At 36.6% G+C, this 13559-nt stretch overlaps 1 protein-coding gene across 3 annotated transcripts; it reads left to right on the forward strand.

Moving 5' to 3' along the window:
- The first annotated feature begins 8214 nt into the window (after window positions 1-8214).
- Window positions 8215-12863, forward strand: LOC149554972 (vacuolar lysine transporter YPQ1-like). Of its 3 annotated transcripts, XM_089829011.1 has the most exons (13): window positions 8215-8491; window positions 8629-8671; window positions 9631-9679; window positions 10146-10172; window positions 10306-10404; window positions 10508-10659; window positions 11014-11188; window positions 11298-11441; window positions 11582-11695; window positions 11904-11924; window positions 12029-12087; window positions 12202-12292; window positions 12476-12863. In XM_089829011.1, the coding sequence occupies exons 1-13, from the start codon at window positions 8359-8361 to the stop codon at window positions 12560-12562; spliced, it is 1194 nt and encodes a 397-aa protein (XP_089685137.1). In that variant the 5' UTR covers window positions 8215-8358; the 3' UTR covers window positions 12563-12863. The 3 variants fall into 3 exon arrangements, 2 of the variants coding, with proteins under 2 accessions (XP_089685137.1, XP_089685136.1); XR_016364438.1 differs by lacking the exon at window positions 9631-9679 and having other exon boundaries at window positions 11878-11924; XM_089829010.1 differs by lacking the exon at window positions 9631-9679.
- The last annotated feature ends 696 nt before the right edge of the window (window positions 12864-13559 follow it).

The raw sequence follows: 13559 nt of genomic DNA on the forward strand, positions 1-13559 counted from the left end.
TCATTGTATCTCAACAAACTCAAAATATCTCTTCCTAATAATAAAAAACCCTTGTTCTGATAAACTATCAAGTATACATTCGAAATGTTGACAAAATCCATCACTAAACTAATTTGGAGGTGAGAAAATCTGTCCCTAACTGCATCCCTACTGCCTTTGGCGTTCACCCATTTCACCATTTTTCCAAAAATCAAATCTGCATTGTTATAAAAGAAAGTGGTTGAAAAATAGGCACCTCATACAAAACCCTAAATAACTTGAATACATGGCTTCCCATATTAAAAAAACTTAAAAAATGGAAATTTCATTCTCTCTCTCAGTTCCAATGATATATGATAGTCCTATACTTGCATATTGGAAATGCCTAGAATGCCCATTTGAAGATCAAGTCCCTGCTATGACTCATAGGACTGTATTTTTTATGCAAATATTTAAAATCTCTTAAGGTCAAAACTATATGTTATAACATCCTATTTATTTAAAACATTCTGCATGTCCAAAACCAAAGAGCAATAAAAATTAATTTTTTTGCACTTTAATTTTTCCCTCCATTTATGCATCTGGATCAAACCCGTTAAACTTTCTTGTGACATGTGTCACCTCGTGATTCGTTGGGTTTTGCTCCATCACTGGCACTTGGATGCCACGTGGCACCCTCTGATTAGACCCTCAAATTTCCACCTGTCATTTGACACACTTCCACGTGTCACCATTCCATTGGATCTTCTATGCACAGCCACTACACCATGTCATCACCTATAGGGCGCCCCATCATGTCACTGCCACGTGGTGCTTCCTGATTCATCGAATTTGTCAACACCTCTGAGTGGGCCTGCCACCACATATCAGCACATCACTATGTCACTATGGCTATCTTCCTTGCAACTTTATTTTGCGATATAGCGACAATTGTCGATTTCGTGCCACATGGCAAAATCTTATGCGTTCGATTGGTAACTACCACCTCACTATCCTACCATGTGGCACCTTGTCGTTATGTCACTATCCTCATTCGAAACTACCATGTCGCTAGTGACATAGTGACACTTTTCCATTTTTGCCACATCGTTGCCTCATAATCTATGCCAAGATCAGAAGTGTCCTGCCATGTGTTGCTTTGTGAATCGCGACCATGCTGCCAGTGTTGGAAATATAGGATAGGCTAGGTTATTGAGAGGGGAGGAGTGAATTAGGAACTAATAAAACTTAATCTTATTATACCAAATAATCCTTCATCTATATATTGATTTGATTGCATGCATAAAAGACTGAAAGCAATAAAACATTCATAACATACTGACACATGATATGGTGACCCTGAAACCTTCCAAATAGAAAGTAAAACTGGGGTGGGGATGATACCCACAAGCTTTAGTACTGTAGCATAAAGTTGGCTGATTAAGGCTTATAATTCATCACTTCTAATGATCTACCCTGTTAGGAGCAATAAGGATTGCTAGGTCCACCTTGTTAAAGGATTTTACAAAACATACAATGAAGCATGCACTTGATAAAGAGATTTTCAAAAGACTATTAAGTCTACCTTGTGAAAGGATTTAATTGTTCCACCTGTTAGAATGAACTAGTGGCTGATCTCTAATCTGCAACTCTGATTTGCTGGTTGAGATTCCTTTGAAGTGTAACGACCACCTTGCTGTGATAGATAAATCCTTGCTGCTCCTTATACTGCTTGTAGCCTTTCTTAATTCACACTTCTGTTATGCTTTTGGATGTGATACAATACATTTCATATATACCAATCCAAATCACAATTCATCAAAGTCTACTACAATACAAGTTTCACCAAAATACACAAAGTCGGCTCAACAACTGGCACTTGGGTTCTGAAGATAAACTCAGTGAGGTTCTGATACTCGACAACCATTGTCAACACTTGACATCGTCATGCTCTCGAAAGACGTAGAAGCTCGGTTCATAGTAATCACTTCCAAGTAGTATGAACTTGGTCAACACTACAAAACTTGACATATAAACTGAATCACTTGGTTCACATTGCAAGACTCGGTCAACACTAACACTGCGAGCTCAGTATAAACTGAATCACTTGGTCGACACTTCCTAGCTTGGTCAACATTAGATTCACATCACTAATACTACGAACTTGGTAGACACTGGAGACCATTGCTGATACTGTGCAACTTGGTTAATACTAAGAAGCTTGGTTTGCACTGTTACTTATCAACTCAGTAGATACTACTTGGTGTGAACTAAATACTAATTTTGGAACTCAGTACCAACTGTAGAACTTAGTAGTAATTGGATTACTCAGTTAAAACTGTAGACTGCAAGATAAGCTTGGTAGCTGCTAACCATTTGACTAAGTGTGAGTCACTAATAAACAAAATTGACCATAATGTTAACAGCCACTTGTCACCTCCTAGTTCATCTAGAATTCCACATCATTGTTGCATCAACTTTCTATGTCAACACATTTGTTCAAAATTTCATTATGTTTTCCTCTAGCCATTTGTGGTCCCCGTACAAGCTTGTGGCTTCCAAAAGCCTTTTGTCTTGAAGAAAAGTTAAGTGAGGTGTGATGGTATACTTAAACACTATAAAGTCCCTTTGTCTAAGCAATGTGGGATAAACTTCTAAGCTTTTCTTCCTTGCACAACATTTGAAAACACCAGAAAATCTTGATAGCTACCTCCATGGTTTTTATGAAGGATCTCATCCTTATGTTGACTGGTTGATGCCTTGTACCCAAAAGGAAAATTATGCCTAAGCTTCAATTTTTCATATGAGCAACATCATTTGTCTTCACACGGGGCTAAAATATTTGAATCATATCATGTATTTAATACATTATCCTTGCCTCCCTTAAAACATATTGTGAAATCCCCATAATGTTTATTTAAAAGCTACCAAGGGAATGTACAAACCTGTTGATGCTAGAGATATCATGTATAGACTTTGAAATCGCTTCCCTATTGGGCTTAAAGCCTCCCCTCCAAAACACTTGGTAATGAGACCCTTGCCAGGCTTGAGAGCTTATGTTGTTACATTTCCTCCACGCATCCAATGACGACTCCCTTGCATTTACTTCCACGTGTACAAACCTGTTGATGCTAGAGATATCATGTATAGACTTTGAAATCGCTTCACTATTGGGCTTAAAGCCTCCCCTCCAAAACACTTGGTAATGAGATCCTTGCCAAGCTTGAGAGCTTATGTTGTTACATGCCCTCCACGCATCCAATGACGACTCCCTTGCATTTACTTCCACATGAGCTTTTAAAAGGAAAAAATTTCCCAGTTTCATCAGCACTGATTTACAACTAAAAAGGCAAAGAAATCTAGCGACAAACATTCTATTTCTGGGAATGCTTCTATTCGCAAGGTAATCATCCCATACGACTTTCTTCCCATCGATACTTGCACTTACATTGTCACTTCATTTGAGATGATAGAAAACTTCGTTGTCTCCTTCATCGATAACTGACTGGGAAGATGAAAAGGAAGGATCCTGGGGAGTGAATCTATTTGATAACAAACTGCTTGGCTGACACTGCATTTTTTATTTTTTAGTTCGATACTATCAACAAAACTTTGCTTCTCAACTTTCTCCCTGTAAAGATGTTTGAATCATTTAGATATTCATTCCACATCCATTTACTCCCAATGGCGATCATTTCAAAAACACTCTCAAATGGTTTCTTTAGTTACCAACTCTCGATCACATGTTCAATCTTCAATTTACGGGTCTCCTCTGACTTGGGAAACCTTTGCATTAGTTCCAATGCCTCCTTAGCATATTGGTTTTTAAAAAACTTCATCCTACCTCCATACGTCTAACAATGTTTTCAAAAACTGGCTCTCATTACTGTTGAATTCCCATGCTAATTTCTCTGGTGGATTGACTGATTGGATATAAATTTCAGAAAGAGAGAAAAGGAACTCTCAGGCATTACCACACGCTCCTTAGTAGTCAATCGCGCTTGAGGACTCTTTGCATGAGTTTTGGACTTATGCAACTTCATTCATAGGCAAAGGAAATGTAACCTCATTCTCCTGACCATGTTTGTCTATTTAACAACCATTTCTTACTCCACAGCTTAATGCTCCTCACAAACAATTGAAGCAACAAACATACTTCACTCACTGTTGTTTTAACTTTTTAGAGGAACTGCTGTATCTTTAAACATTTGATAGATGGATCTCAGAGTAGCTCAGATCAATGAGAAATTCGGCTTCTGCCTCTACACAAAAGTTTAGGGAGACCGCCTTGTGTTCACATTGGCATGAAGAACACCATGAAAGAGCTCGTTGTTAATGTTGCCAGCTCAGGCGAGTCAGGTAATAAACTTCTCTATTAGTTGTCAGCTTTCCATGTTGCATTTTATCCAGAGACTGAATTAATTGCTATACTCGGATTGATGGCTAGTTAAAAGGCAATGCCTTTGTTTTTATAAGTCTAAACATAGGCATGGTCAAAGATCTAGACACTCCATCAACCAACTTGAAAGACCCGACTGCTTATAAGTTGAGAGTCTATAAACTATATTGGACACAAATTTGAAATGCCCTATTTATTTTCTTTATTACTCCCTGCACGTATAATCCATATGCCCCTTTGATCTCAAATGAAAATACAAGCACATTAAAATCGTTAATGATCACGATCATTAGAACCTTTAGGGCACCCTTTCTATCCATAGTATTACAGTAATATGACGAAATCAGTCGAGCTCCAAAGTGGGTCCGGCTAATTTTTTTTTTTTCAAACTGAAACACCTGACATCTTAGATTGGTCCGATGAACAAATGGAAATGATTAAAATCAAAGTCGAACATTGACTTGTCATTAAAAACTCACTTTACCATTTTCTGCAAACTGCTAATTTCTTGCCAAGAAGGCTTATAAACTAGCTTCAAAAATTGGCCCAAACAATTGACCAAGCTTTGAAAACTTACATGTTGATTCTTTATTCCACATTCTTGTACCCTATCAGATCTCGTGTCATGACAACACCTGAGTCAAAAGATACTGACTGTCAAAGTTGCTCACTTAAAACTGGCTGCAAACAAACATGTTAGAAAACAATAAATCGCATTAAGTTTTGGCTTCACAGATAGGTCAAATTGACACTTAAAAGCATGAAAATTGGATCATTGGTTGACTGTCACGAGAAGAGTATAAATCTATGATTTGGGCTCTTGACGAATAACAGGGCACAATTGGAAAATGGTCAAAGTGGGATATTCAAAATTTGCAGGAATAGAAACATTGGTAGAAAAGTGATTTTCACAAATGGAATGGACCTGGGAAAGTGTGCAGACGGATTCATCAAGACTTGCAAACTAACAGATTTAAAGAACTTTCAGAGTAGAACACAATGGTACAATCCATTTGGTTTGGGCAATCACATATTCAGAGTTACAAAATCTTGAACAGGGGTACTAATCAATTTGCATTTCTTGACACCAGTAAAACTTTACAAATTGTATTTGGGATTGTATTTGAAAACTGATCAAACGGATTCTTCATAAGCTCAAATCTAAAAAATAACAAATCTCTGACCCCTAGAATGCAATGCAAAAGAATTTTCTCATTTTGGTCAACTAGGTCAAAGTTATAAGTGGTCAAACAGGGCCTCCTAGAATTCTGAACAATTTACATTAGCATGACAATAATTAACAACCAAATTTAAGGGATTTAAAGCCTAGTCAAAACATATCGAAATGACTTAAAAATTGAAACATAGGTTCTCTGATATGTGTACTAAACACTCTCAAAGCGGTGAGTCGTGAAACATTATTGGGTGCGAGATATTCAAATACAAACTAAGCTTCTTGTCGCTGTTTGACACTCAACAAAAATGCAAATTTGAACATTGCTCAAACAAAACTTCACAGAATGACTCAGAACGAAAATTTATCTTCACGGGACACATGGATATGCTGAATGCAAAGTGTTAGAAACATTAAACACTTCATAGGCCTCAATAGGACGACTGATTACACATGCATTAAATGCGCTCATAGAGCTTAATTTTTAGAACGGTACTCAAAATCAGGGCTTCAATTTTGAGTCCCAACATATAGTATGAAAATAATGAACTAGACCAAAGATTAAAAATATAACACTTGAAAGTAAGTGATTTTATAAGTATAATGCATTTCTAATGTTTATTTTGGTATTAATAGGAGTTATTAATGTATTTGATGACTTCACAAATAGATAAAACATCTTACTAGAATTAGAGTTGGATTTAAATAACATAGCTTATGAGAATGTCTAAAGGATTCAGACTCATCTACACTTATTCACATTTATAATATAAAATTCTCCAACAAGATACAAATGAAATAAGCCTACTATTACTTATGTACACCACATTATCTATTTTTTCAATAATTGTTTTATATTTAATAATGTATTATTATTTAAATAACACAATTTTTATTATTACTTGAATAAGTATTTAGTATTACGACAGTACTTTTGGTCAGCACTGCTCTCCTGGAGGCTCTGGTGGTCAGCGCTGCTCCACCTCGCCCCTGCGGAGGTTTGGTTCAGGGTGGTCCCTAATGGCTCCTCCTGCCGCTCCTGCTATTGGTTGGCCCTTTACGCATTCAGACCCCAAGTGGGTGTTCCCTTGACTGAATTTAGCCACTTCTCCCAGGCCTAAAGGAGAAAAAGAAGAAGAAGATGCTGCTGCTGATGGATGGGCTCCCTTTGAGCCATTTGCCCATCCCACCCCTGGGTGGGGATCTGATGATAAGAGTCCTCCTCCCTCGGCTGGCACTGCACTGATAGATTGAGGCTTTTTATTTTTTGAAGTTTTTTTTGACGAATAGTTGATATTCGGCCTTAGGTTGTTTGAACTCATGGGGTGATCCTGTTATAAAATTCTCCAACAAGATACAAATGAAATAAGCCTACTATTACTTATGTACACCACATTATGTATTTTTTAAATAATTATTTTATATTAAATAATGCATTATTATTCAAGTAACACAATTTTTATTATTACTTGAATAAGTATTTAGTATTTTAATAATTGTTGTAATGGTGGTGCTTTTGGTTAGTGCCGCTCTCCTGGAGGCTTTGGTGGTTGGCACCGCTTCGCCTCGCCCTTGCGGAGATTTGGTTTAGAGTGGTCCCCAATGGCTCCTCTTGTTGCTCCTGCTATCGATTGACCCTTTGCACATTCAGACCCCAAGTGGGTGTTCTCTCGGTTGAATTTAGCCATTTCTCCTCCAAGCCTGAGGGAGAAAAAGAAGAAGATGATGCTGTTGCTATTGACGGATGGGCTCCCCCTAAGCCATATGCCCACCCCGCCCCTGGGTGGAGATTTAATGATAAGGACCCCCCTCCCTTGACTGGCACTGCATTGGCAGCCTGAGGCTTTTTATTTTCTGAATTTTTTTTGATGAATAGTTGATATCCGACTTTAGGCCGTTTGAACTCGCGGGGTGCTCCTGTTTTCCTTGACCCCTTTTTTTTATGAATATGTAACTTTATTGCATTTATTTTAATATAAGGAAGAAAGTATTCATCAAAAAAAAAAATTGAAAATCTACTAGTACTTCAATAAAAACAATTGAGGTGATGTAATTCAAGTGATAATTTATATCCAAACCATGAATTGGATCCGCACCACTAAATAAGGATGTCGATAATGATGAAGTAATTCCATAACGTTCATCGAGTGACAATTTATATCCAACCAACCATAAGTTTCTATCAAACCGGTCCATTCGCGATAACAATGTATACATTACAACATTATCTTGTAGGAAGTGGATTCTAGACCAATGTAGTCCTATCAATTTCTGGAATTATCCAACAATAAATGAGTAAGAAGGATAACACAATTTCCTATCGACAAGTTGCCTGAGCACAAGCGACAAAGAGTGATTTGGTGCGGACACACAAAGCAGCATCGGTGCGCTGCATACCAAAGGCGGATAAGCTTGAGCAAGGTGGCGATTAAAAAAGAAACATTAATAAAACGTCAGGTCTCTTATTTCCTTTCGTAGTAAGCGCACGGTCACCTGGAACTGAACGATGGTGACTACAACTTAAGCGGCAGTTTGAGATGCATCCTGGACATATGGCAGAAAAGAGTCACGAGGACCGAAATTTCGGTCTCATAATGGTGGACTGCGTCTTCTATCTGCCGAATAAATTCTGAGGGCATCTCCTGAAGTGTTATATATATCCTGCCTATGCTTTGGTATTTACAAGCTTTGTGATTTCATGGTCTGAGAAAGAAGAGGAGAAAATCTCATAAAGATTCAGTGATGGCAAATCATTGTGGTTCTAGAAGGCAGTGTGTGCGGTGGGTTGAGAAGTATTTGAAGGATTGTGTGTGTGGAGTGAGAGGTTATGTTTCCGTTGGTTCAGGGCTTACCAGTGTCTTCAGTTGGGCTGTTGCAGAAGTGCCTCAGATTATCACCAACTTCAAGAATGGTTCCACTGAGGGTGTTTCCCTTGGCTTTCTCTTGGCATGGGTTGTTGGGTAAGCAATCAACCAAACCCCCTAATTCATTTGAGGTTTTGGGTTTTGTTACCCTTTTTGGAGTTGGTATTTGTTGTATCATTGGTGTTTATTCTTTTTATAACTGAGAGTCTCCCCTGTTTTTATGGTGTTTGCAGGGACCTGTTTAATCTTGTTGGGTGCTTACTTGAGCCAGCAACTGTAAGTATTCAAAGCTTCACCATAGTAGACCATTGTTACGTACCAGTTTAATTAACAGTTTCAGCTGCTCTTACAATGTTGCCATATCAATCGGTGTACTGTTTTGCATAAATTTGCTGTTCTTGTAAAGCTCACTTGTTCAACATAACTTTTTCTTAATGCATACATTATGTAACAACATAATTCCAACATTGAGCACTTCTTCACACCCGCTATTGTCAGAGAAAGTTAGGAATATTCACTTTGTGGGTGAGAGGCAGAAGAATCCTTAGAAGTTTGTTTTGATGGAGGTCCTTCATGAAATATTTGAAATATTTGTAGCTACTGATACGGGAGCATGAGTCTTAAGTCTTAGGGATCAAATCACAAAATTACAATCATAGCCTTATTCCTATTCCTGTTCAATGTCAGACAAGACTTGATCCCTGATCCCTGATGGACTCCTTCAGAACCTTCCAACTTCACCGATAGGCCAAAGGCCCATTGACAATACTTGAAGTTTAGAATACATATAGAATGCTATTATTTCATCATCCTACCACAGTGATCCAAAACTGTAGATTTTCATTTATGAAGTCAAGAACTTAGTGTGATCGATAAGCCCTTCCTCTTAATTACCTAGCATAGATGCTGTAAGTTGATTCTTGTTACAGCTAGGGCAGACACTAATGGCTATGAAATGATTTAACTCTCCCTGACATGTGCTTGTTTTTTGTGTAAACATATCAATACCGATGATTGATTAGCCTGATCGGTCAAATCAACTGACAATAAATCATGTATGCCATAACATGTACAGAGACGAATTTAGTTTGAATTCCAATACTCTGCAGAACTGCATTTTTGTGTAAGCATTCAAAGTCTGACTCTGATTCCTCCAGCTGGATGGATGGAGGCAGAGTAGATAAACAATGGGCAGGATATTGCTCACTAATTTATTTTGGTGTTGAATATTCCAGCTGCTGTACTATTAACTGCAAAGCGGCAGTTCTTGGGTCATTCAATAAGGTAACCATTGAAAGAATCTGCAATAGAAAATGAATGTTTTTCAGACATTAATGCCTTGGATCGAACTAACCAATTTGGGACCACCCTTATCATGGCACGGGATACATTACTTAGTTTGTCTTCTACTTAGAGATATCTTATAGGATCTATTTTTCAAATTTTAAAATTGGATCATTAGTAAAAAAGATGATGTTTGGGTCCATTGAAGACTACAGAGGTCAGAATTATGTCCTTTTGTCATTATATTGAATAGCTAAATGATTCTGTAGATTTAATGTAAAACTATTTAAGATTCAATAACATTGAGAGATATTCATTTTACTAATCCGAACTTCATCCTTTCCTATATATTTTTCACATTAAACAAAGCTGGAGATCCAGTAACTCTTTATTTTTTAAATTTGTGATTGGCCCAAGATTTGTCCTCTCTTGCAACTAACAATTTTTTTTGCCTGCAATTGTGCAGCTACCAACGCAGCTTTACACGGCACTGGTAAGGAGTCCTTGAAGATCAAATTGAATTATATTGGTCAAAGCATTCATCAAGATTCCAGGCTCAGTTTGTTGTCTATTTCTGAGTTTTTCCCTTGTCTTTTTATAGTCTTTTACTCTTTTGTGTCCTGCAGTTGTATACAATTACAACCATCGTTCTAGTTCTCCAAATTATATACTATGATTATGTCTGCAAGTGGTGGAAAGTGAGGAAAGCGAAAGCTCAATCCAAGGTTTTGATCTTTACTTATCTAATGTATTTCATAGATCGGATCCATTTTGAATAACGAAAATGAATCTAAATGTATTTTTTAATAAATTTGTTCTTCATTGCAGAATCCCCACAACGAGGTGTTCAAGTCTGATAAAAATGATAATCAGAAAGCACTGGCAGAGCCGGTAAAGGTGCCAGAGAACACAAACACTTTACCTATCCCTGCTGTCTCAGCACAAGACAGGTCCAACACAGGGAGGGACCTATATTACATGTAATGTTCTGGTATTCCCTGCATATACTCCTTTTAGGTAAAGGTCACTAGCCCATTATAAACCATGGGCCTGGACTTATATATCCATGGTAACATTAGGGTTTTGATTATTTTGTTTGAAGGCTTGGGGTTTGGCTGTTATGCCCCGTGCTGTGCTAGCTTGCTGCTTGGCTGTAATGGCCCAGGGTGTTGCTAGCTGATTGTATGGTGTTATTATTCTGGTTTGGGCCCTTCCCTGCCTTCTTTATAAAAAACACTAGGGTTTAGGGTTTACCTCTTTGAAAGATATGCATTGAAAACACTTTTTGACTTCAATTTTGGTCATGTCTAAATAAAATTTGTGATATTTGTCAGGTCTGCAAGATCTCTAGCTAGCAGTCACACTCCTACTCCGGGCTCTTATATCTTGCAAGGTCGTAGAAGCATTACCACCTACACCTTGAACCAGTCATCACTAGATCAGGAAGGATTGCTTACCAATCTTATATCTCCGAGTCCTGCGAATTCCAATACCTTAGTAATTCGCTCTGTAAGTTTTCATTCATTGGAGTACATTTGATTGATTCAAGTAAAGATGAGTGCCTACCTACATAGCAACCATTATCATAACTGATATCTGCTACCATGTCTCTATCCAGGTAGCTTCAATTATATTCTTTGTCGGAGGGCTTAACTACTTGAGCTTGCCTACTTACAATAGCATTACTTCAAGAAGCCCTTACTCTGCTCAAGTGGAAGATAAATCTTATCTTATATTAACAGGCAGGAAACTACTTTTGCAGGTAACTGTAAACACATTTTTGTGTGGGTATTCTTAGCACGAAAGGATTCAAACTCTTCTCTATCTTGCTCCTCTGAATCTGTGTGTTTATAGGATTTTATCTCTAGAGGTTGTGTAATTATTGGTGTTTTGCAAATCAAGGGAATGGTTGGCAATGCAATGGAAGAGGAGTCGTCTAGCCAAATAGGAGCTTGGTTGGGATGGCTTATGACTGCTATCTATATGGGTGGAAGACTTCCACAAATCCACTTAAATGTGAGTTCTTATAAATTGGTTTAATACATTTATATATATTGCTTTAAGATTATCAACCTACAACTACTAATAAATAAACCAGCATCAGCGACATTTTCCTACTAGACAAATTTGTTAAATTATTAAGTTGCCCTTGTCTTTAAAAGTTTAAAGGCAAGTCTCTTACAATAAAATTAAAACAGTGATTAATGGGAAAATTTGGTTGCAGATCAAGAGAGGAACCGTTGAGGTAAGATTTATCCTTTTGATCAATAATTGTTTGACTGACATTTATTTGATATTGTTCTGCACTGCACTGGAATAATTTATTCTCCAATCTTACCATGATATCAGGGACTCGATCCTTTCATGTTCATGTTCGCTGTTCTTGGGAATGCAACTTATGTGGGAAGGTAAAGTAGCCGGATCCATTTATGCACTGGTGTTTAATAATGTTTGTATTGCTGGTTCAGTAATGTGTATTTTACAAAATACTAATATTTTGTTTAGTACCATGTTAAATGCAGTATTCTAGTAAGGAGTTTAGAGTGGAAAAACTTGAAGCCAAATTTGCCATGGCTAGTTGATGCAGCAGCTTGCGTTGTTTTAGATCTATTTGTATCCTTCAACAAAGATAAATGTTACCACAAAAGCAATATTTTTAGACCATGAACATTAAACAAGAAGGCTGACAATTTTTTTATTTTCAACTCTATGTATCTATAGATATCAACTGACTATTGAAAACTTTGCTAGCGTGATTTCACATAAGGGAACATCTCTTCCTTAACAAATGCAAAGATTCTTGCCCAATTCGTCTTCTACAAAATTAGACGAAATGATGAGCACAGAGACGATGATGAAGCTTATGAAGCAGTCAAAAAGTAGCATTTGAATACCTACCTACCTTTTTGATCTAAGATTTTGTAAGGAGGTCCAAGCAGAATAAGGGAGTAATAAAAGCAGAACAACAGGCAGTAGAAAATAGCAAAGTAGAGCATAATAATGGCAGAGTATGTGGCTGAAAAATACTCTGAGCTATATTAAGTATAATTTAATGCAATTTTTTTTGCACAAGATTTGAAACAATTTAAAATCTTGAATATTATTTCTATTTTTTATAATTTTATAGAGAAATTCTTGGTAATTTAAAAAAAAATAAATTTCCGATGTTAAATTTTTTACACAACCTCGTTTTCCTTGACATTGTGTATCTAATGTGTAATCTAAAATAATTTGAGCGTAGGTTATACATTTTTCTAGTTTTATTAGTTAATTGTAGACTAATTCCATTAAAATAGTTGAAAATAGTTGAAAATGGTTTGCATGGTTGTCTTAAACTTTTTACACAACCTTGTTTTTCCTTGACACTCTAAAATAATTAGAGCAATAGGTTGTTATACGCTTTTCTAGTTTTATTAGTTAATTGTAGACTAATTCCATTAAAATAGTTGAAAATGGTTTGCATGGTTGTCTTAAATTTTTTACACAACCTTGTTTTTTCTTGACAGTGTGTATCTAATGTGTAATCTAAAATAATTTGAGCAATAGGTTGCTCTACATTTTTCTAGTTTTATTAGTTAATTGTAGACTAATTCCATTAACATAGTTGAAAATGGTTTGCACGGTTGTCTATCTCATGGTAGAAATGGTTGAAATGGTTTAAGATGTTTGAATGTCTAATATGAATGGAGCACATTTATTTGGTAGGCTATATGTTTTTTTATGTTTGATTAATAATTTGTATACAACCAACCTTAAAATGAATTATAATGTGATAATCGAAGAGTATCTTTTCTATCTTATGATATTGTTTTTGACATTTATTAATTAAAATGAATTATAATGTGATAATAGAAGAGTATCTTTTCTATCTTATGATATT

This window comes from Cupressus sempervirens, chromosome 5, assembly GCF_028749045.1.
Source record: "Cupressus sempervirens isolate cs-2001-9-10 chromosome 5, ASM2874904v1, whole genome shotgun sequence".
In the NCBI taxonomy this organism is placed as follows: Eukaryota; Viridiplantae; Streptophyta; class Pinopsida; order Cupressales; family Cupressaceae; genus Cupressus; species Cupressus sempervirens.